The 23370-nt window shown below is 37.1% G+C and overlaps 2 protein-coding genes across 3 annotated transcripts in view; one reads left to right on the top strand and one right to left on the bottom strand.

Moving 5' to 3' along the window:
- Nucleotides 1-12383, top strand: part of PIGF (phosphatidylinositol glycan anchor biosynthesis class F) — a 32742-nt gene extending 20359 nt beyond the window's left edge. Inside the window, exons 5-7 of one of the 2 annotated variants that reach the window (XM_055539997.1) lie at nt 730-911; nt 3594-3647; nt 5514-5608. In XM_055539997.1, coding sequence (XP_055395972.1) covers nt 730-911; nt 3594-3647; nt 5514-5593 — 316 coding nt within the window. In that variant the 3' untranslated portion in view covers nt 5594-5608. Of the gene's footprint in view, nt 1-729; nt 912-3593; nt 3648-5513; nt 5609-12074 lie in introns of those variants that run through there. The other variant, XM_055539998.1, reaches the window with a different exon arrangement.
- A 153-nt stretch (nt 12384-12536) lies between these two features.
- RHOQ (ras homolog family member Q) overlaps nt 12537-23370 on the bottom strand; it is a 37073-nt gene continuing 26239 nt past the window's right edge. The window contains exons 3-5 of the mRNA XM_055540000.1: nt 16970-17134; nt 16564-16659; nt 12537-12745 (exon numbers count right to left, since the gene is read on the bottom strand). Of these exons, the coding sequence (XP_055395975.1) occupies nt 12590-12745; nt 16564-16659; nt 16970-17134 (417 nt within the window). The 3' untranslated portion in view covers nt 12537-12589. The remainder of the gene's footprint in view (nt 12746-16563; nt 16660-16969; nt 17135-23370) is intronic.

Genomic DNA, 23370 nt, shown 5'->3' with positions numbered 1-23370 from the left:
TGAAGCCAAGACTTTCTAAGAGACAGATAGAATTATGTCTTTCCACCTTTACACTGTAAGATGTGCACTTAATAAATAAGAATGGTAGGCCAAAGCAGTGGATCTTTTGTAATATTTTGTTCTCATTCTCTACTCCTTCCCCACCAAATAGAGTTGATTTTCTTAAATGAAATGTGCCATAAGGGACTAGTTGAATAAATGATGCTTCCTTGGGACAATGGAATACTAGTAAAACTGTTAACAGGGAAAGATACAGAGCAAAACCGTGTTTATGACATGGTACATTTGAGTTTTGTTTTGAAGGGTTTATACATACATGTGTGCATATAAGTAGATGTGCATATATCATTCTAAACAAAATTGTGTGGTTTTGTGTGTATAAAATATTTCTGGAAGGATATGTACTTAGCTGGTAATAGTCATTTCTGGGAAAAGGAACCAAAGTTGATAATAAGGGTGAGAGGAGGACTTAGCATTCATTGCAAATACTCTTTTGTATTATTTGACTTTCAGTATGTGTATATGTTACTTTTCCAGCTGAAAACCACTTATATCTTCTTGCCAATTAATTGTTAATGATTCATAGCAAATATTTATGTGTCAATTTGAGATGCTTATTTGAAATGAACAGAACATGTACATATGTATGGTGTTAATATGTGCTCTTTGTTTGATTTCCCAGCAGCTGAGATCTGTTCCACCAATGATTTATACATTTGTGTTTTACAGAGTTACATCCATTTGGGAGAATAGTCTTCAGATCACTACAATTTCTAGTTTTGTAGGAATATGGCTTGGAGCCTTTCCTATTCCACTGGATTGGGGAAGACCATGGCAGGTTGGTTTCAACTCCTTAAAGCAGCAAAGTAAATGTTTGTACAGTGAGGGTGAAACTGATGACGCCGACGAGTGTATGTATAAATTGTTTCATTGTTCAGTTAAGTAGGGATGTCGGTTCCCTCTGTCACTGTAATCTGGGGGACTTATTGGGGCCTCACTGCTACAGGTATCCAGATTAGCCTGTTTCTGTCTTCCAGCACTGTTCAACATATAGCAAAGTTGATTTTGAAATAAGTGTTTGTGAAATTAGAGGAAACTTATAAACATCAGATTTTTCATTTTCTATCACAATAGTGTATAGCTATTAAGCTAGGTGAAGCACCGTAAGTATTCTTTTATCTGCATTTTACAGATGAGAAAACTGATACCTAGAGGACATGTGATATTTCCAAGGTCACTGAGCTAGTGATGAATACATCTTTGTCGTAATTTTTAATGGCTTTGTAGTAAATCATTATATAGTTATTCTAAAATTTAACAAATTCGCTATTGATCATTTACATTATTGCTAATAATTTACTATTTTTACTATTTTACTGTTATAAACAATGTTATGATAAAGATCTTTTAATCTGTATCTTAATGGATGTTTCCAATTATCAAGATAATTTCTCCTAAATCAAGTTTAGTATTAAAAAATAAATGTACTTTTTCCAAAATGAGAATTTTTTTCTTGATTACAAAGACAGTATACATTTATTTAGAAAATTTCAGCAGTACTAATAATTATAAAAAGTAAGTAAAAATTATCAAATATCCAGCCACCCAGAGGCAGCTCCCATTTGTGTTTTGGTGACAATCTTTGCAGCTCTCTTTCTGTATAACTATTCGTAGTACACATATTATTTTTAATCTGTTTCTTTCCCCTTCAGCAGCATATTGTGGAACTTGTTCCATGTCAGCGACAAGTTGCATGGGTGCAATACTGTATTACTTGTGTAAAATCATATATGAATTTCTTATGAATGGATATTTAGATTATTTACAGTTTTTGCTATTAATAATTATCATAAAACATACATCCTTGCAGTTTCATCCAGTTTTCTCCTTAAATTTTTCTTAGTTTGTCCAGTTTTCTCTTTAAAATAAATTCCTAGGTAGTGAATCTCTGATATGTGTCTCCCTTTCCAAAGACCATTGAGGGAGCTAGATTGTATGTCTTGCACTTAACTGCCTACTTTTTAAGTCCATTCTTTGTGGTTTCTATTAGATGTTGTTTCTCCCTAACAAATGAGTTGTTTTTTACATTCAGTAAGTCTGGTAGGTTGGCCCTTCCCTGTAATAGTTCTTCACCTACTTATATGTTATAGAAATCCCTGGAGGTTTGGCATGTGTGGTGTCACTGATACCATTCCCAAGGTTATAGTATTAATAAAGGTTTCTTTTATGTTCTCTTGGCCATCTCAGTGATTGCTGGGAAATAGAGATTCATTTGTACTCAAGTTACCATCTTATGAAACTTAATTTCATTCAATAGTGTCATAATTTCTAGATTGGAGGACAATCAAAATCACTGAAAAGTGTTCATAGGAAATTGTGTCTTAATCCCTTATTTCAGATATATGAAATTAAATCTAATACAAAGTATCAGTATATAACGCACCATGGGCTATCAGCTTATGAGTTGGTAAGGTAACGTGTAATTAGCTTGTTAGTTTGCATATAGATGGAATATTTTGGAGTGTAAAAGTTTGATATCTTGTTGTTGTTGTTGTTCAGTCACTAAGTCGTGTCCAAGTCTTTGCTATCCCATAGACTACAGCACACCAGGCTTCCTTGTCCTTCACTATCTCCTGGAGTTTGCTCAAACTCATGCCCATCGAGTTGGTGATGCCATCCAACCATCTCATCCTGTGTTGCCCCCTTCTCCTCCTGCCCTCAATCTTTCTGAGCATCAGGGTCTTTTCCAATGAGTTGATGCTTTGCATCTTACACCTGTATAAATCGTCTTAAGACTATGCAGGGACATCCCTGGTGGTCCAGTGGTTAAGACTTCGTCATCTGGTGCAGGGGACATGGGTTTGATCCCTGATTAGGAAACTAAGATCCCACATACTATGTGCTGCAGCCAAAGGTGGGGGGAACGACAGGCAAAAAAGACGATGCAGAAGTAGATGTCGAATTATGGGGAGTAGATGCATCTGTCTAAAATCTGGGTTTAGGTTTGTGAAGAAAATATATATTTCAGTTATTTACAATCCAATTATCCATTTTTGATTGTTTAGGCTTCTAGCTAGTGACTCTCATTTTTCTACCTCAATTCTTATTTACAGTAAGAGGTGAACTGGATCCAAATTAATGGTATCAGACTTAAAATTAATATAAATTTTCTACTTGAATTATTGACTTTAAAAAAAATTTCTAGCTAGCTAATTTAGTATGTAACAAATGTTGGTCTTCATTAGGAATGTTTCATTTGACTGGAGTATTACTGGTTATTTAATAATCTTTACTATTGGGTTGTTTTAAGAGTATTCCAAGTTAATGAGCCACTTATTTACTATCATCTTTCAAAATTATGATAGATATGTATTCACTATCATCTTTTAAAATTATGATAGATATGTTAGAAGTGATGTATAATTAATCATCTTTTATTCACATAATAATTACCTGCCTCCCCAGTTTAGTGATCATTTACTAATTTAACAATTATAAACTAGAGAAATGATGTCTTTTTTTTTTCACTTTTTATTTTCATCAAAGTTTTCTGTTCTGTTTTTTTATCTTTGTAAACCTAACTACACAATAAGTACTCAGTGTGGCTCATGATGCTGACAGAATCTGCCAGAGAAACAATAAACCAGGTAAAAGATTATGGCATTGCTTCAGAATGGAGATTTTTCTAAAGTAGAATTTCAGAAGAAGAAAACCTCTGTCTATACTTTATTATTTAAACTTTAATATTATAGTATTAGGAAGAGATTTTAGTTCTGTATTTCTTGTAGCCCAATAAAGATTTGATATGTTTGTGGTAAAGTAAGCTTTTCTGGGTTGTGATCTGATTTTACTCATGTTTAATAAAAAGAAGTAAACTTGGAGAAGCAAGAGTATCTGGTTAAGCAATTACACTTTCTTTAAAAACACATACACACAAACCACCTCACAAAAACTGTCACATATTGTAGTTCCATTTTTCTACTTTGTACTCAATCTGACTGTGTATAAAGTGCCCGAGGCCAAGCATAAGATTATATAATGATGTGAGTTCTGTATTGAGCAAGTTCAAGAATGCTTATAGTTTTTAAGTTGTTTCAGAATTTAGTGACTGGAAAGGCCCATTGAAAATACATAACCTTAATGAAAAGGTTTTTTCACTTACTAATAGGAATTTTAAATAATTTTAAGTAATGACAAATGACAAAAGATTCCAGGCATCTTTATATAATTGGAGGAAGCCTTCCATTTCTAGGAGGCAGCAAGAGAATTTGGTGAAAGAGAATATGGTTGATGGCTGCCCACTCTGTTGTTGGTCATCTTTATTGTTTTCTTTGAAAGTAATTCAAAGTCATCTTGCTTCTCTTCCCTGCCTTAATTATTACATTATAAACATTGAATTGTCCATAACCCAGACTGGCTTCTTCACCCCCAGAGAAAACTTATAGCTGCAGTAACTGACAAAATTTTTGACTATGGTAAATCTATTTACATTATAATTTGATGCTTCCATCTGCTGTAAAAGTAACTAATCAGTAAGTATTTGTTGAGTTCTTACTGTGTACAAAGTACATATTAACTATATAAGTTATAACAGAAATATTACCAGGACTGAAATTTAATTGTTTGGTAATGATAATTTAGATCCAGATTGTGAGTTAGATTCTGATTCAGATTTAATATGCTCTAAATATTTTCAGAATATATGGTTATCAGCTTTTCATCTGGAAAATATCTTAATTCTTTACTTATCAAAAATCAGCACTTCACATTATTAAAACAATTAGTACAAAGTTAAGAATTGTTGTTAGTCATTCTAAACAAAGGAAATTTACATGAAGTTTTTAAACCCACATGTTTTATTAATAGGTAGATAACAGGATTTTTAAGAGCTGAGGCATCAAATTACTGGGTTCAAACTTGTTGCTGCTGCTGCTGCTAAGTCGCTTCAGTCATGTCCGACTCTGTGTGACCCCACAGACGGCAGCCCACCAGGCTCCCCCGTCCCTGGGATTCTCCAGGCAAGAGCACTGGAGTGGGTTCCCATTTCCTTCTCCAGTGCATGAAAGTGAAATGTGAAAGTGAAGTTGCTCAGTAAGTGTCTGACTCTTCGTGACCCCATGGACTACAGCCTACCAGGCTCCTCTGTCCACGGGATTTTCCAGGCAAGAGTACTGGAGTGGGGTGCCATTGCCTTCTCCGCTGACACTTGCTAGTGAGGATTAAATAATTCTGAATTACTTAGTTTAGAACCCAACAGTTAACTGCTTAACTGATGTTATAGGCATTGGTGACCTATAAAAGGAGTAGGTTAATGACTGTTTTTTCTTAGCATTCCCAAAAAACTGCCAATTCATTATTTGAATTCTCCGGAGAATGTGCTTGTTTTATTCATTCTGCACAACGGTCCTTAAATTGGTAGAGTGGATTGTTAACTCATCTTTTTGTTTCTCTGGTATTTGGGTATTTAGGGTATTTGGATTTCACTTAATTTTCAATCCTATCTGACATTTCAGATGGCAGTAGAAGGAAAACACAGTATCTCTTTGTTTATGTACCAGGCATGGGGCTTGGCACTGTCACGCAAGTAACTTAATCCTGGTAACCATAGTGCAAGGTAGGTTTCATCCTCATTTCTACACATAAGAGAGCCAAGTGTGGGGAGAGGAGTATGCATCTTGTTGAGCATTTCTTGACTGATTAGAGGAAGACTCGGAATCCAGTGCTCCAGGACACCATGATTCTCTTTATCCCTGTTCTTCTTTAACAATGGCCATGGCTTAGATTTTTTTGAAAAAGGTCAAGTAATTATTATATTGTATTTCTTTCCCCACGTGAGAATCTCATTTAAATGCCACAACCAGTCAACTGGTAGTGTATGTTAGACCAAAAAATTTAATATATTTGTAGGAGAGTATTTGAAGCTAATACATGAGGATTTTGTACCTAGAATACCAACAAATACCTTTAAACTCTGGACTTCCAGTTCTACTATCTCCAAAATGGAATTGAACACATAATCAAATCTCTTCTGAGTGTATTTGTTTCTTATAAAGTTAAAATGCAAAATGGATGGAGATTGTCTTTAAAACAATTTAAAATTGTTAAATATTTGTATTTATTCCAATCAGATACCAGATAAATGAGGCATTGTTGTATTTAAAAATTATTTTTTGTTTTCTCTGGTTTTATCAGGTTTAAAAATTAATATCTGTGAGACATATATTAATATTAAAAGTCACAGGTGCCACAGGTAATACTTTAATAAATTGATGCTGGAGATCATTAGGAAAATTAAATGAATCACAGCAAATAATGGTAGAGAAAGGGATGAAGCCAAGATTATGGATTTAATTATTGAAAGAGTGCATATTTTTAGGTTAATTGGTGTTTCTGTTACTAAAGGTCTTACACAGTGTTTTAGACAAACCAAAATAAAATATTAATTTATATGAATGTGAGTTACATACTTCAAGCATGGGAAAAATACTAATACTTAACTGATAGAAAGTGGTTTGCGATTTAAAAGGTGGGTTCATTGTAGGGCAGTGATACTGAAAATGATATGCCAGTAGGACTTCCATGTAATAGAGGAGAGTGCTGGCTGAGGTAAAACTCATTTGCATGGTCCTGGCAGGGACCTTACATCGTCACTTTGACAAGAAGTTCCAGCCGGAGACTGTGGACCTCTCCGCAAATAGCTCTTCCTAAATCTGTGTTCTTAGTCACAGGAGAGTGGTAGAGTAATCACGGCTCAGAGCAGAGTTACAACCAACTCTGGACCAACCAACTCTGAGTTACAACCAAGCAGAGAAATTACCCCGATGAGGAGACTTATCTGCTCATGTATTCTTACACGAGATGGTAGCATCTACTTTATGTACGTCTGGAGAACACAGCATTAAAACCAGGTTCAGAAGAAAATATACATGATCATTTCAAACCAGTTGAAGTTTGGAAGTAAGTAGGTTTTGAAAGATGAATTGTATCAGTCATGCAAATGTAAATCTATGGTAAGCATGATAAACAAAACATATTAAAAAGTAGTTTGTGTGAAATTTAGAATTGCCTGGGTTTTATCTTCATTTTTATCTGAAAGAGTCAGTAATCCTAATGGTTGTGGATTGTTCTAAGTGTTTCTAGGTTTTCTGATCTGCAGATAAGTCAGTTTTCCCTTGAGATCTCTCATATCACATACCTCTCCAAAAATTATATTGCAACACATTTTTTAAAGTTTGTGTTATTAAAATTTATCTAAAAAAGAATCTTAGTTTGCCCCTTAATTGCTTGGTTTATAGTAGGGGCTCTCAATACATAGTTTTGAATGAAAAGAGCCATTCAAATGGAGACTCTTAAAAATGATAGAAATGTCTGCTGTATATAGTAGGTGTAGTTTTTTAGAAATACTTTAAAAAATAGCTTTAGAGATGGTGTATTTGAGGAATGATAGTGTTGTAGATTGTAATTACAACTTATTTCATATGTGCCTGTTTAAAAATATGAACTGAAAGATTATCCATTGTAACTCATTGACTGGTCACTTGTCCTATGTGCCAGACCTGTGTTTTAGGTATGATTGTGGGTACCACATAGGACTTTACCTCATTTGGTCATTACAGTAACCCTGTGAGGTGAGTTCTACAGTGATCCTCATTTTGCAGATAAGAAACCAAGGCACAGAAAGGTTAGGCAACTTGCCTAGAGTCATATTTTTGTTAACTTTTTTTTTTTGAAGTATAGTTGATTTACAGTGTTGTGTTACTTCCAGGTGTACAGCAAAGTGATTCAGAATATATATATATATACACACACATAGAGAATACTATTCTCTATTACTTAGAATGTGCTTTCAAACTTGGTATATTAGTACATTTTCCTTTTCTAAAATGTAAAGCAGAGTTTTATAGCAGTGCCTGACCAGAAGAATGTAGTGTGGTCTTCAGGTAGAAATAAGCTTATATAATTTTGAAGTGTCTTTCAAGCAGCAATAATAATGATTTTTCTAACAGAAAAACAAATATCTGTATTATTTTAAAAGTTTTTTAAAGCTTATTAGGGTGAAATTGTTTTATTTCTAAGAGAAAAATAACCTATTGCCAGTACCATGTACTAAGATCCTATGTATCAGGCCTTTGTTAATGCTGATTATTTTAAGCGAACACTGACTTTTTTCAAGTGCTGAGACAAATACGGAATTATTTGATTTAGAGCAAGGATAATAGTAGTACTGTAAAGCAGGGCACTTTTTTCACATGATGTAGCTACTCATTTTTGTGAAGTTTTTCTTTTTGACAGTAACTATAGTAATTTTACCCAATTGCACTATATTATCTTTTGTTATGCAACAGAAAATTTTCTTTTATTTAGTGATTTTTAAAAAAATTCTACATTTATAAAAAATTGGATAAAAAGATGGTCCTTTGGTGATAAACACATGTGACTTTTACATGAATGTCTTTGAGTTTTCTATTTTCCTTAAACAAAACAAGATAATTATATAGCTCCATCTCAGATGACCATCATTTGGAGACATGTTTATAGCAACGAAGTTGAATTGTCTGTTCAATAGATACTGTGTGTGTGTTCTTAATCCTATTTGTAGTATGAGGAACGATAAATAGAAACATCTCTGTATGTGAGATGATACATTTAAATGGAAAACTTCAAAATCTATGAAAATACTTGACAAATCTAGGATTGTTTGACAATTCAGTATGATCTGTTGCCACAGGATAGTTTTTAAATTGTTTTAAAGCAGTTACAAGAAGGTTAGTAGCAAGCTGTTTGAGGAAGGGTGGTTTGTTGGCAGCCTCCCGCCCCTCCCCAACCCCAACTCCCTCCAGTAGCCTCTGTGCCATTCCCTATCTTGGCTTATAAAAATCATGAAAGTCTGCCCTTATATAAAGAAAATCTCTTGTTAAAAATGACTGTGTTACAGATAAGGATTACTTACTTTAAGGAAAATCAAGCAGGAGAGTGTGACCTGTCACTAGCAAACAGTGTCCACAGCTAGTCCAGCATTCTGATTTGTTGATGGCATGGATTCCTTGAGATGTTGAATAGCAAGTGTTTCAAACTTTAACCCCTCTTTAGGCAAAACTTTTAAACTTTTTAATATCTACTTCATTGCTGGCATTCCACTGGAGGTGAGGTATGGCAGCTATTTGAAGAATGTGTGTGTAAATGTATCTTTGTGTTTGGAAACAAAGAGCCACACTGAAATTACAAAGTGATTAAAATAGAATTTAGTAACCCAAATTGGAACCTGGCTGGATTCAGGAGGGATTATGACTCTCCCTACACTTGACCATGTGCTCGTTACCAAAGCGCAGGCGCTCACAATTGGCCGATGATGCATAACCTCAGGGCAGTGAGAAACAGGAAAGTCGAGTGTTAGTCCAAATGTTTACGTAGAGTGTTAAATAAAAACTACTAAGGTAAGAAGTTCAATGCTTTACATAGGTAGTAAACTATGCATATTATTTTATTTGTAACCCATGTGTTGAGATGGGACACTATTAAAGTAACAATCACTTAAAAAGCAACAACCAACAAACGAGTATTCAATTTGGTACGTGAACTGAATGATTAAAATCAAATGGAAGCAATGCCCAAAGTAACTAAGATAATTCACAATAAAAACCATTAGTTCAGGCTCTACTTATTGGAAAGATGATAATTCAACATAGGCTAACCTAAAATGTACCTTTAGAGATCGAATAAGGATATAAGCAAAATATTAAATAAGATGTCAGGAAGTCCCTAAAACTATGTTTAAGAACTTAAAACTGATTACTTACATGCAAAAAAACTAAGTTTGAATTCATTCATACATGATCTTATTTGAAGCAGTGTATTTTCATTCACTAGCAAAATTCATGTCAGTAAGATATTTTTGAAGTATTTTATTTTCCAGATATTTCACTATGTTGTTCCAGTGATTAGCCTGAATTTCTGTGGAAACCTAAGTTTTAAGTGAAGACATGCTTCTGAAAATAAGGCAACTTTTCTATAATCTGTTTATAAACAGAAAAAAAGAAATCTTTGGTTTTAGTTAAAGTGGCTGAAAGGGTTTTGCAAAAAAAAAAAAAGAGAGAGACTAAAGAACCAAAGCAATGAAAAGGCTCTTCATAAGCAATAAGCAATGGGAAACTCCAAACCCCACCAAGGTCAGTAGAGTACCTAAGGCACCTCAGGTTCAGATGATACAATCATCTTTGCTTAGAGTTCTGGTAATCTATATACAGGATTTTTACCATCTTAAGAACATGAAGCCGAAAAGGTAATGTCCAACAGTGATTACTGTAAGAAAGAAGAAAACCATAGCAGTTGCTAGGAAGAGAGATTAGAATCCATATTTAAAAGATGAGAAAAATGAGGCCCAATCAAGAAACAGATGACACTAGGGTTTGTGTTTCTAGAGTCCTAGTCCATTTCTCTTAGGGCAGGGCAAATTCTAGATTTTAACTTTATTGGCTAGGAAACCAAGTGTGAAGAGTTTCAGATATGTGAACTGAGGAAGAAAAAAATTCCCATCAAATCCCCAAAGGCAAGCTGGAAATAAATATATAATACGTTACTGTCTTAATTCCTTTATATCATGTGTTGGACAACTTGGCTAATATACTAATTGAGTTATACAGTTCTTTCAGTTCTATCTAAAAATAGCAGACCAATATTAAATGAGAAAGTTACATCAGATTCCATTTGAGCATACATAAGGCCATGATACTTAACACAAACCACCACTTCTTGGGAGAAAGAAGATATCCACTGTCCAGTTCAGGAGAGAAAGCTCCTGACCAGTTATCCAGTAGATTCTCCACTCTTCAACGGGGATGATGCTTATATTTTTTAAAAAACCTCTACAAAGCTCACATACAAGACAATACATCCTAGATTTGTGACTGCTATGAGCATTTAAGGCTGTCATTTTCAAGTATAAAAGTTTAGTGTTCCATTACCCAATCTGTGCAATAGACATAGCTGTAAGCTCAAATCATGGAAATTAACAGAAGCTCACCAAAGACAGACAGAAATCATAATTTAGGCAACAGCAAGTTTAAATGTATGAAAGGATGGGGAAAAAAATTATGTATTAGATTATGCTTCTCTGAACTGCATCAGTTGTTCACACTGAATCTTTGTCTAACACACTGTCCATTGCATGGCATTTGGACTAAGGTAGATCAAGAGCAGACCAAACAAGGAAGCTTAATTAGGTAACAGAACTATCATTAAGATGGTTCACCTCTAACACAGTTATACGGCCTGTTTCCCTAGAGAAAAATTAGAAATGGCTCCAGTATACCAAATGAGCTTCACAGATAAACATGAAAAAAATTTTTTTTAAAGCAGGACCTTTCACCTTGGGACCACCATGCACTGCTCACGGATGATCAATAAATCAATGTTATTTACTTCTGGCTAGAGGTAATATTGTGAAATATAACATGACTGGAGAAAAATGGGTATTTGGAAGCCAGCACGTCATTTAACTTATACTCTAGATGTGTACGTTAAGTTGTAGTTCTGTAACTTCTACTGTGGTTTCAATATCTATGTCTGAAAGGTGACATCAGTTTTATTATGAAAGCAGCTGCTTTGTTATAAATTCGATGTAACATGCTTGAATTCTAGGTCATTTGTCTTTACATGATTTAAAGTTTCTTGTGGTTTGGTCAGCATACACACTTTTTGTCTCATTTGATATACAAGCCAATGTGGAAATTAAAAAAAAAAAACTACCAACTAGTTCAGAGAGCTAAGTTGAGTCCAGGATTATGACAAAGTCTGACCCAAAGTTTTTAATCTGTAATCTCAGCATGTATCTCATGCAGTCTGGGGAGCATCAAACTAAATCTACAATCGCCAGAAGCCTTGTTACAGTTGAACGCACATTAACTAAAGTGTATACATTTTTAGTGTTCATGATAAATGCAGTTATGACCTTATTACACTTTTGGCATTCTTTAAGAAAGCGCGTTAAGCTTTAATATAGAAATATTTAGGTTACACTTGTGCTCAAGTAATAGTAAAACATTTGTTCTTTTTGATCTCATACATTCTCTCCTCAGGAATGGCCCATCTCCTGCACGCTTGGAGCAACCTTTGGCTATGTGGCTGGCCTTGTTATTTCACCACTCTGGATATACTGGAATAGAAAGAAACTCACATACAAGAACAATTAATTGGAGCAAAGGGAGAAGAGATTTCTTTGTGCAGATTCCATAAAGACTGTGCAGAAATGTATATGGTCTAGGCCAGGCAGTTCCACTTAACAGCACTGTTTTTTAATGTAGTTACATGATGTGATTGTAGCTTTTTAAACTATGAAACCCCTGAGAGATTGTACCTTCTAGTTGAAATAAAGTATTTATAATAGATTGTGGCTTCAGATGCTGTTTGCTGCTTCTTGGACCTTTAAGAAACATTCTTAATGAACTTTTATAGAATTCTGAGGACAGGGTTGGTTTTTTTTTTTCCTTTCAAGTTTTAAACTGCTTCATTATAAGAGGTCTGGGTACAGCTGTAGCATTTCATATGCTTTCTGAGAGAAATGTACAGTTTCCTTGGCCACTGAAGATGTTTCTCACGTAATCAAACAACAGTTTATACATCTTGATCCTATTCTTTTTTTTACTGTGTGTTTCTTTGGAGTTAAAATGGCTATGATAGCCTCATCAAAAACAGTCTTCAATCCCTTCTGTGTTAAAGCTGAACATTCCACATAGCAGCACGCACCTATCTGGGAGGGAGAAAAAGAAAAAATCACAAATATATAAAATCTTTTTTACACAACTGGTACCACACAAACATACCATTATAAGGAAAATCATAAAATGCAAAAAGAATGAAATCATATTTATGATTCCCTAGAGATAGCTAACTTAAAATATTAGTGTATATCCTTTCAGACTTTCTCTGAAAAATTATTTCAATCATCAAATGTTTACTGGATACCTATTAAATGCCTGGCACTGTTTCTAGGTGCTGGGAATCATGTCTATGAACTGAGCAAAAGAGCAAAACCCCTGCTGTGTGATGCTCACATTTGCCTAAGTTCTACTGGGGGAGGAACACATGAAGGAATACAGAAATGGTGGCACATGCTGTGGGTTAAAACATGGAGGGAGAGGGTGCAGATGACAGTGGTGATGGTCAGTGAAAGCTGCTCAGCCAGGTAAAGTCTGAGCAGTGAGGGATACCTACTGGCAGGGTTTCCAGCCATACCGAGCCACAGACGTAAAGATCCCTGATGCAGGAACGTGCTTGGAACATACAGGGGGCAGGACGGAAGCCAGAGTGGCAGGGGAGAGGGTGAACAGGGGTAGTGGCAAGAGATGAGGTCAGTGAGGTAGCCTCAAGATAGTGACTTCGAGTAAGGACTTTGGTTTCTACTCTGAGAGGGGCCCCATCCATCCATCCATCTGTCCATTCATTGAAAACTTACAGAGCACTAATTTGCCAAATCAGAGGAAGGAATTTGTTCCTTCCTACAACAAGGAACAAAATTAAGTCCCTATGCAACTCTCAATGAAATGTATTTTAGAGGAAGAAGACCATGGATTAATAAATATAGAGGTAGAAGTGGTTTGGAGAAAAATGGGGAAGGAGATAGGGAGTGGGGACAGGTCAGGCAAGATCTCATTGAGAGAGTGATATTGGAGCAGAGATCTAAAAGGAAGTGCTTTCCTAGTAGCTCAGCTGGTAAAGAATCCACCTGCAGTATAGGAGACACCAATTCGATTCCTGGGTTGGGAGGATCCGCGGGAGAAGGGATAGGCTACCTACTCCAGTATTCTTGGGCTTCCCTGGTAGCTCAGCTGGTAAAGAATCCACTTGCAATGCGGGAGACCTGGGTTTGATCCCTGGGTTGGGAAGATCCCCTGGAGAAGGGATAGGCTACCCTCTCCAGTACTGTGGCCTGGAGAATTCCCTGGGATAGGGAGTGGGGACAGGTCAGGCAAGATCTCATTGAGAAAGTGATATTGGATCAGATACCTAAAAGGAAAGGATGAACAGTGTCTACATCAGGAAGACTCCCAGGCAGAGGAAGCAGTGAAAGGGCAAAGGCCTGGAGGCAGAAAATGGGAAACAGCATGGAGGCCGTGTGCCTGGAGCACAATGAGTGAGGCAGAGGTGGCTGGGCCTGGATGCCACAGTGGGGGTTTCATTTATTCAAAGTCAGCTGGGGAGCCACTGAAGGATTCTGCACAGAGCAGTGAGCTAATGGAGCTTCTGTTTTTAAAGACTCAATGGCTGATGTGTGGAGCACAGGTTAACAGTCACAGAAGCAGAGAGGGAAGGAGCCTGGTCCAGGCTGCCAAAGGAGGGGACAGTGAGGAACATAGGTATTCTGGATATATTCAAAAGCAAAAAAAACAGGTTTTGCTGAAGTGTTCACTGTATGGTATGAGAGGAAGAACAAGGTCAAGTGTGGCTTCAAGGTTTTTAACCTTGAGAAACTGGGAAGACAAGCCTGGAGGATAAAATTGGGAATTCTGTATTGGATGTGTTACTTTTGAGATGCTTACCACCAGGACGGACTTGTTGGATGAAAAGTTGGACTACCAAGTCTAGAAGTCCAGGCTGCAGATGGGAATTTGGGAAGCTCAGTAGTAGATTGTTCAAACCACAAAACTGACAGAAGCTCAACAGGCCTAAGGACTGAGTGTGGATATAGAAGGAAATACATCCAAGCAGCTGAGGGCTGATCCCTGGACTCTCCAACATTCAGAGACAGGGAGATGAAGAGAAGGAGAAGAGGCCAATGAGAGAGGACAAAGCCCAAGAGAGGGCGTTCAAGGAAGCCAAGTGAAAGTGTTTCAAGAAGGGACCAATTGTGCCAAATGCTGCTGACAGGTCTAAAAATGGGACCATAGTGTTTTGCAACCGTTTTTTCCCCTTAAACTATATAATAAGCATGAACATTGTAATAGGTATATTAGTAAAAATTTTAATAGGTGCAGGATTTTTTGTTTTTTGCTATTATAAACAATGCAGCAACTTTATGGCCATCTCTTTAAGCACATCCTATATAATTTTTTTAGGATATACTCCTACCTATGGAATTGCTTGATCAAAAGCGTTCATGCCCTTAAGCCTTTTGCATGTTGTTGAGGCTGCTTTTACTCACTGACCAATAGAACAACAGAGTACCCACTTCCTTGACCCATTGTGTGTTAGTCGTTCAGTCATGTCCGACTCTGTGCGACCGCATGGACTGTAGCCCACCAGGCTCCCGTCCATGGAATTCTCTAGGCAAGAATACTGGAGTGGGTTGCCATTTCTTTCTCCAGGGGATCTTCCAAACCCAGGAATTGAGCCCAGGTCTCCCTCATTGCAGGCAGATTCTTTACCATCTGAGCCACCAGGGAAGCCCTTGCCTGCTGGGACAGTGTTTTTGCCAGTTTTATAGATGGAAATTGAACTACAGTTGACCACTAAGAAGTATGAAGGTATTTCTTATCTTCTATGGCAATCTGCATTTTTTGAAGAATCTGAGTCCCTTTTCCTATTGGAGTATGAATATATATATATGTAGAATTCCCAACATATGTATACCTGTTGTTTTGTGATTAATCCATATGCAATGGGGCTCCTGTACACTAAGGATATTAACCCCTTTTTCTGCCATAAATGTCAAGTTTGTTGTATGACTTTTAATTTTATTTCTGGCATTTTGATGTATTAAATTTTTATGTAGTTAAATCATCAATGTTTTCATTTATGACTTTTACCTTTATGACATTTAGAAATTCCTTCTCTCCCAAGATGACAGAATTTAGTACTTGGAATTTGTAAAGTGACTTGTTAGTGAAACTATTTCTCTTTTGCTTTAGGAAACACTATTTTCCAAAAAGTTTTCTTGCTTTTTTCTGCCTCTTGATATTTTTAAAAAGACCTTATTAGATTTCATTTCCACAAAAGTCCTATTAAAGTCATAACATCTAAAAATAGAATCCAATAATGTTAGGGCCAAATGGAGAAAAAAGTATGCCTTTCTTTGGGGAGAGGAAGACTCTAAGTTAGGAGGCATTTTGTGCATCAGAGTTATATTTTTAGAATGATAATATTTTCCACCTTTCATAAAAAGATTGCAACACATTTCCTCTCCTACCTAGCCATAATTTTTTGTTTTTTAACTGCAGATTTAAATTGCCCTCCAATTGCACTCCACTGCCTACTCCATGAGTCTTCACTGAAGACAGGGCCTGATTAAGAAGCCCCTTTTTCTGACACCTCTTTCTACACATGGCTTATTAGGAAAATATTGTTGGCAGTGTAGCACAGGTTTAAAGGCTGGAGTCAGGTCTTTACTGAACTCAGCTCTGCCATTTATTACCTGCAGGACCTTACAAGCTACCTGACAAGTTATCTGACATTGCCATGCCTCTGTTTTCTCCTCCAGAGCAACTGGTCAATCGAGGATTAAATAATCGAATGCATGTAAAACACTCAGCACAGTGCCTGGCATATGGTAAATGCACAATAAATATTTGCTTCTGTTACTACCTTAGCTTCATTTACGTTTATTTTTAAATTCTGTAAAGGTTGCGTTACCTCTTTTGCTAGTTTCTGTCCTTGCTCCACACATATAGGTTTTTCCTTCATATCATTCAGTCTTGCTAAAGTTTTGGGGTCATCTCGGAGATCAATCTAGTTAAGAAAAGTTGATAACATCCCATCATAGCGTCAGTCTTTAAAGATAAAACGTGTAGTACCATTTAACCCCCACATATAAAAAAAAAAAGATTACAATGGAACTTGATTTTTAAAACAGACTAATATAGTAATTGCTTTGTTTTGACACTACCTTTCCCAAAAGTGTGACAGAATTTATTATAACTAACAACTGAGATTAAACACGTATCTCATTTGCTAAACCTTGGGGCCATCATCTAAGAGCAACATCACGAGGCAGGCCAGAAAGGTTATTCTTGAATGGGTAAAATCAAAGCATACATACCTGAGTTCCTATTAATAAAAAGGGTACATTTGGTGCGTATTCTTTAAGTTCTGGCACCCACTCTTCTTTCACGTTTTGAAATGAGGCTGGATTCACCACAGAGAAGCATATAAGGAAGACATCAGTCATTGGGTAAGATAAAGGCCTCAGACGATCATAGTCTTCCTAAGGAAGAAAGCAAAACCTCATTATTTCCATCACTGTGAGTTTACTAATAAATATGCACATTAGATTAGATGGTCAAAAAGCATGCTCGGGACTATTCCACAAGTGAAACGCGTGGCATTCTACATCCATCAACATAATTCCATTCATTTCTGCTGCTCTTCTTTTGGAAGTTCTGAACACCAGGGGGGTAAAAAGATGACAACATCATTAACAACTACAAGGAAACTTGGAGAAAATACATTGTGATGACCACAGTTCTCACTGGAAGCATCTTTAACTGAAAAGTTTGCACACAGAATTGATTGTGGCTAAATATCTAGGTACAGTCATGTATAATAACTAATATTATATTCTGAATGTTACTATGTAAACATACCATGTTACTTATTTAATCCCTGAAACAACTATATGACATAAGAACCACTCTCTCTGTGTTGCATTTGTGTAAACTGAGGCGCCCAAGTTAGATGACTTGTGTAAGGAAGCATAATAAGCAAGTAAAGGAGACAGGATTCAAACACGGGCAGCTTCACTCTAGAATCCACGCCTTAACCACTATACATCTCCACTGAGACCTTAAATCTTTGTTTTCCCTGTTTATACAGTTTTCTTAATTGTGTGTATGTGTTACATGTGCATGTTTGTGAGAAAAATTAAAGATAGAAACACATGGAATAAATCTACAGAATCCTTCTTACTCCCCAGTTTCCATTTCTTTCCTGAACTGCAGATTTTTCAGATGTGTCTTTTCTGTTGTTTTTTGTGCATGTATATGCCTACATATACATGTGCATGTATATGTATTTAAACATCTGTACATAGAAGATACCGTGCAATCCATGTTGTTCTGCACCTTTCAGCATGTCTTGGAGCTGGTCCCAGACTAGAACCTGTGCCATATGATTTTAAACTGAAGTGTAGCTGATTTACAATGTTGTGTTAGTTTCAGGTGTATAACAAAGTGATTCATATATATATAATGAGTATATGTGTGTGATTATGTATATATGTGCATGTGTGCGTGCTAAGTCACTTCAGTGGTGTCTGACTCTTTGAGACCCTATGGACTGTAGCCCACCATACTCCTCTGCCAATGGCGATTCTCCAGGCAAGAATACTGGAGTGGGTTGCCATGTCCTCCTCCAGGGGATCTTCCTGACACACATATATATAATCTATTCTTTTTCAGATTCTTCTCCCTTGTAGGTTATTACATGTTGTTGCTCTTCAGTCGCTAAGTCATGTCCGACTCTTGGCAACCCCATGAACTGTAGCATGCCAGGCTCCTCTGTCCTCCACTGTCTCCTTGTATGTGTGTGTGCTAAGTCCCTTGAGTTGTGTCCAGCTCTTTGTGACCCCATGGACTGTAGCCCACCAGGCTCCTCTGTCCATGGGATTCCCCAGGCAAGAATACTGGAGTGCGTTGCCATGCCCTCCTCCAGAGGATCTTCCTAACCTAGGGATTGAACCCGCATCTCTTTTATCTCCTGCATTGGCAGGTGGGTTCTTTACCACTAGCGTCACCTGGGAAGCACTATTTCCTGGAGTTTGCTCAAATGTATGGCCATCGAGTCGGTGATACATCTAACCATCTCTGTTTCTGCTACCTTCTCCTTCTGCCTTCAATCTTTTGACAGACATACAATTTTAAACTGCTGCTTGATATTCTACAGAAGAGCTGCACCATCAATGGCTGTTTTAACATCTCTCCATCACAAAAGGCAGTGAATATCCTGTTTGCTTAGATTATTTCCTAGGACACAAAATTCTGCTTGCTTACATTCCAGGGAGTGAGCAGAATCAGGATTCCATTTTTGTCAGGGCTAGCCTCTCATCTGGTTTCAAGGAAATTTTATTTTTGGCCTAAGCTGCCACCCCTCTTAAATGACCCTTCACTACTAGGACTGCATGAATGTGGAACTAAAGGCGTATTAAAAATATCTTCCACTCAGAGTTTCAGTGGTAGTATTTCCCTCATGGGACGATTTTCCTTTCATGTCATCTTCTGACATTTTTCTTACTACAGTGTTACACTCAAGCATATTATTATCTCAAACTCTTGACTTTGGAGTTAACCCTTCTGGTTTTTTGCAATGCTTTCTAAGGGCACATGTGCAGTCTGGGGCCAAGAGTATTGAAAGATTTCTCAGGTGCTGGCTCAGGACAAGATGGGAAATGCCACCCCCAGTCTTCTTGAACATTTGTTTTTAAAAGTGGAGGCTTCTAACCGGTTTCGAAAGCAGAGCTCTAGTGTTAAGAAATTATTAACGAAAAAAAAAAAAAAAAAAAGAAATTATTAATGATGAGCTCAAGTAGAATGGGTGTGAAATATGTTGGCACCCCAGTCAGTTACAAAAGGACTATTATCAAAAACATGTTTTAGAATCAGTTTGAGTCCATTCACGTAGAATGGCAAGCTAGTGGGAAGCTGCTGTAGAGGGCCAGGAGCTCAGCTCAGGGCCCTGGGATGACCTAGAAGGGTGGGATGGGAGATCCAAGAGGGAGGGGCTGTGTGTATACACACAGCTGATTCACTTTGTTGTACAGCAGAAACACAACATTGTAAAGCAACTCTACCCCAATAAAAATAAAAAACTAGATAAGCAAAAAAACAAACAAACAAAAACATCAGTTTGAGTGTTAAATAGTACAATTTGTTGCATTAAGTATACTTTCTGTACTCATGTTAAGAAGGAGAATTAAAGGGACAGCATCTGATCTTAGCATTCCACCTAGCAGCTGTCCCTTCCTGAGCAAACTTGCACATAGCATGGTCAGGGGAGGAGGGTGGGGTTCTTGCTACAAAGTCCTCTTCCACCATATTTCGAGATCTAGTTTTCACAGAATTAGTAAATGAAGATACTATCTCATAGGATTATGAGGAATAAGTGAGATAACGCTACAAAAGCACTCAGCAGAGTGCCAGACGCATAAAAATCTCTTTCAATGCTTTAACATACATTCTTCAATCTCATGGAAAACTGGTTCTCCTATTTTCTGCCATCCACACAGGGTCCCATCAATCCCATATCAGTCCTGGCTCTGCATCTCTCTCTCTCCAACCACAGGGAAGAAACTCTTCTAGTGAGAAACACAAATTTTCTACCCTGGCATCAAAACACACAAATGAAACTAAGGTCTCTTGAGGACAGTATAATTTTCAGATTTCTATAAAAGAATGATATATTATTACTGTACTAATTAATCATTTGGGGACTCAAGAGCCTTAAGACTATTTACAATGTAACCCCCCAAAAAGAATTATGTATTTTTCAAGAAAATCAAATTAGATTTTTTAAATGAAAAATTTATCTCATCAGGGAAACAGAACATGCATTCTTTCTCGAGGAGGGTATTGAAAGTGAAAGTCGCTCAGTCATGTCCGACTCTTTGCGACCCCTTGGACTGAATTCTCCAGGCCAGAATACTGGAGTGGGTAGCCTTTCCCTTCTCCAGAGGATCTTCCCAACCCAGGGATCAAACCCAGCTCTCCCGCATTGCAGGCAGATTCTTTACCAACTGAGCTATGAGGGAAGACTAACTGAATGGAAAGTTCTCTAGAAATGCTTAACATTCATCCAAATATTCTATAGAACATAAGTCTACTGCAAGCATTCTTTTCATAACCTCAATGAGAGACATGTGGGCACAAAGGAAGGAACCTAGACTAATCATTTCTAGATTTGCTAAATTGTAGATTTTTGTTGCAAAAGTTAAAATATGAAGAATTGAGGTTGAAAAAAAAAAGACTAGTGTGTTTAGAACACCTTGGAAAGAAATGTTACTTAAGTCTGAACTATCTAATATGAACTTCTTCTGCCTATAATCTCCAGCTAAACCACTGGCAGTGATTATCAGAATGAAACCTTTCTGCTTCCATCTAGCCTAAGTAATTAGAAGTCTAATAATAGATAACAAATTAAAAAAAAAATGATTCCCTGTGCATACTGTACCACGCATCATATACAATTATTTATATCCACTGCACAGTATCTTGAGAGAAGACAATGTGCAATTTTAGATTTGGGGATAAACAAATTGAGGCATGTAACCCTTTCCTCCCCAGCTATATATTTAAAATTTGACAACACAAAGAAAGTTAAATGTAGAACTACCCTTTCTTTTAAAAATCCTAATTCCTTAAAGTCAATTCTCATGTCCTCCTAATTCACAAATTGATTATATTTTAGTCCAAAAAAACTTTTTTAAAGGTAGATGTTTAAACATTTCAGCCTGGTAATTTAAATATTCTCAGTGTATTAAAGACAACTGTCTTATGTCAAAAGCTGAGAAACAATGGTGAACTTGGTCAACAGGATTGCTGAACTGCTTAGTAAAAGCTCTAGTTTCTTAGAACGGGCTGAGTACCAGTGGGATCCATTTTCTTACAGTGGGTTCTGGTAGCTCAGTGATTGATTAGACTCTCCGTGCTCATCAAGAGTGCTTGACCTGTGAGGATGACTGGCTTCACCCTTCAACAGTATCACAGTTGACGATCTGACAAGAGCCCACAGACAATGAGGCCAATGAAACATGCTCTGAGAGGAAACGAAACACCTTCAGGTGCGACAGAGAACTGGGGCAAGTGGCCATCAGTCAGGAGACCCCTTTTAACGCCCAGTTCAGCCAGCAGTGCTCCTCAGGGTGCCCGCTTTTTCATCACCTTTGTTCCCTTTGTGTGGAGCTGGGTGCTCCCTCCCACTTTAGTGAGTTCTGTTTAAAATACATGTTTTTAGAATGTGTACACCTACTTAAACTACATATCCAAAACATGTACCTTAAGCAAACCACTCACATTGGGTGGTGTAGCCTCTGCCATGCTTTTTGTGGTTTTCTATCACATACTGGTCACTGAAAATTAGCAAAGAGGTTCCAAGGACATGTACACACAAATGAAATAATCATCCCCTCTGGAGCTCATATTTCGTTGGGAATTCAAGACATGAATACAGAAAAAGATAGTCAGATACAGCAATGGGAGAAAGAAAAGTGTAAACAGCAGCAGGTGAACATATACATGCTTGATCAAAAAGACACTAGTAAGCAACTACTGTCTGTCCAGAATGTGCAACCATCAGGGAAATGAAGTCAGGACAAGATTCAGCCATTTCTAACTTGTAACACGCTTTATTTGTAAAATGCTCTTAAGACACCTGCATGTTGAAAATGTGGCAACGAGCTTGAATGAGCACCAACACCCACGGTGTGCCCAGGTACCTCACTAGAACTTTGCATACCTCAAAGCCATAGCCTAGAACAGAAGAAACTGGTGCTGCTGCGAGAACATGCTAAGGTTGGCATTGAGGAGGAAGAATTGATAGAGAGGAGACCAAAACATTTATAACGGCTTTTGCTCTTAGAGAGGTCACAGCAAGGGAAACAAACCTATGCGGATATTATATTACAAGTCAGAATGTGGTGAAAACCAAGGGCAGTAATTAGGAGGTGCTAAGAAAAGACTTCTAAGAAGAGGTAGCATTTGAGCTGGCCCTTACAGGAGGTAGAGGACTGGAACATGTGTGACGGGCCAGCATGTGCCCTGTGTCAAACCACTTATGTCTTAGAGCTTTTGTTTACCAGTCTGTGAAATGGGAGATTATCAATGACAAGTGCTTTGAAGACTATAAAGTGCTATAAGAATATATTATGCTTCCGAATAATCCAGGATGTTACTTTAGAAAATATTTATCAAAACCTGTAAGAGTTTTCCTTTTTAACAACCTGGAATGAGAAGTGGGACCACAATTGAATAATTCTTTTAACAGTCAAATCCCAGACTCCTACTACTTCAAGATATATAAAATATATAAATATAAAATGTAAGGCAACTGAGTAAGAATGTCCCTGACAACTGGTGGCTTGTGGTCAATGAAGGAGGAGTCGCCTCCATCTGAAACATCTGTTTCTGCTGAGAAGCCCAAAATAGGTATCAGGCATGGCTCCCGAACCACTCCAACCCCTGAAGGGTGCTCCTCTAAAGCCAAGAGGACACATGGGCTGAAGCTGGCTTCTGAAGACAAAAAGCATTTTGTCAGAAATCTTATAAATTCTCAACATTTCTGTAATAATTCTCGGTAATAGCAGTCAATGAAACCTCATCTTCTTTGTGCAGTTCTTTCGTTGTTTTCATGTTCATTTTGTATTTCCCTTTGTGAAATATCACTTTTCAGCCCCTTAAAAATAATTTTCCAAGGAAGCTGGGCTGGGTTCTTTGGAGGAGTATTTTGGTAAGT

Source organism: Bubalus kerabau, chromosome 11 (genome assembly GCF_029407905.1).
Source record: "Bubalus kerabau isolate K-KA32 ecotype Philippines breed swamp buffalo chromosome 11, PCC_UOA_SB_1v2, whole genome shotgun sequence".
Lineage (NCBI taxonomy): Eukaryota > Metazoa > Chordata > Mammalia > Artiodactyla > Bovidae > Bubalus > Bubalus kerabau.
The sequence above is the reverse complement of the archived record's forward strand: the minus strand, read 5'-3'. Positions and strand labels throughout refer to the sequence as shown.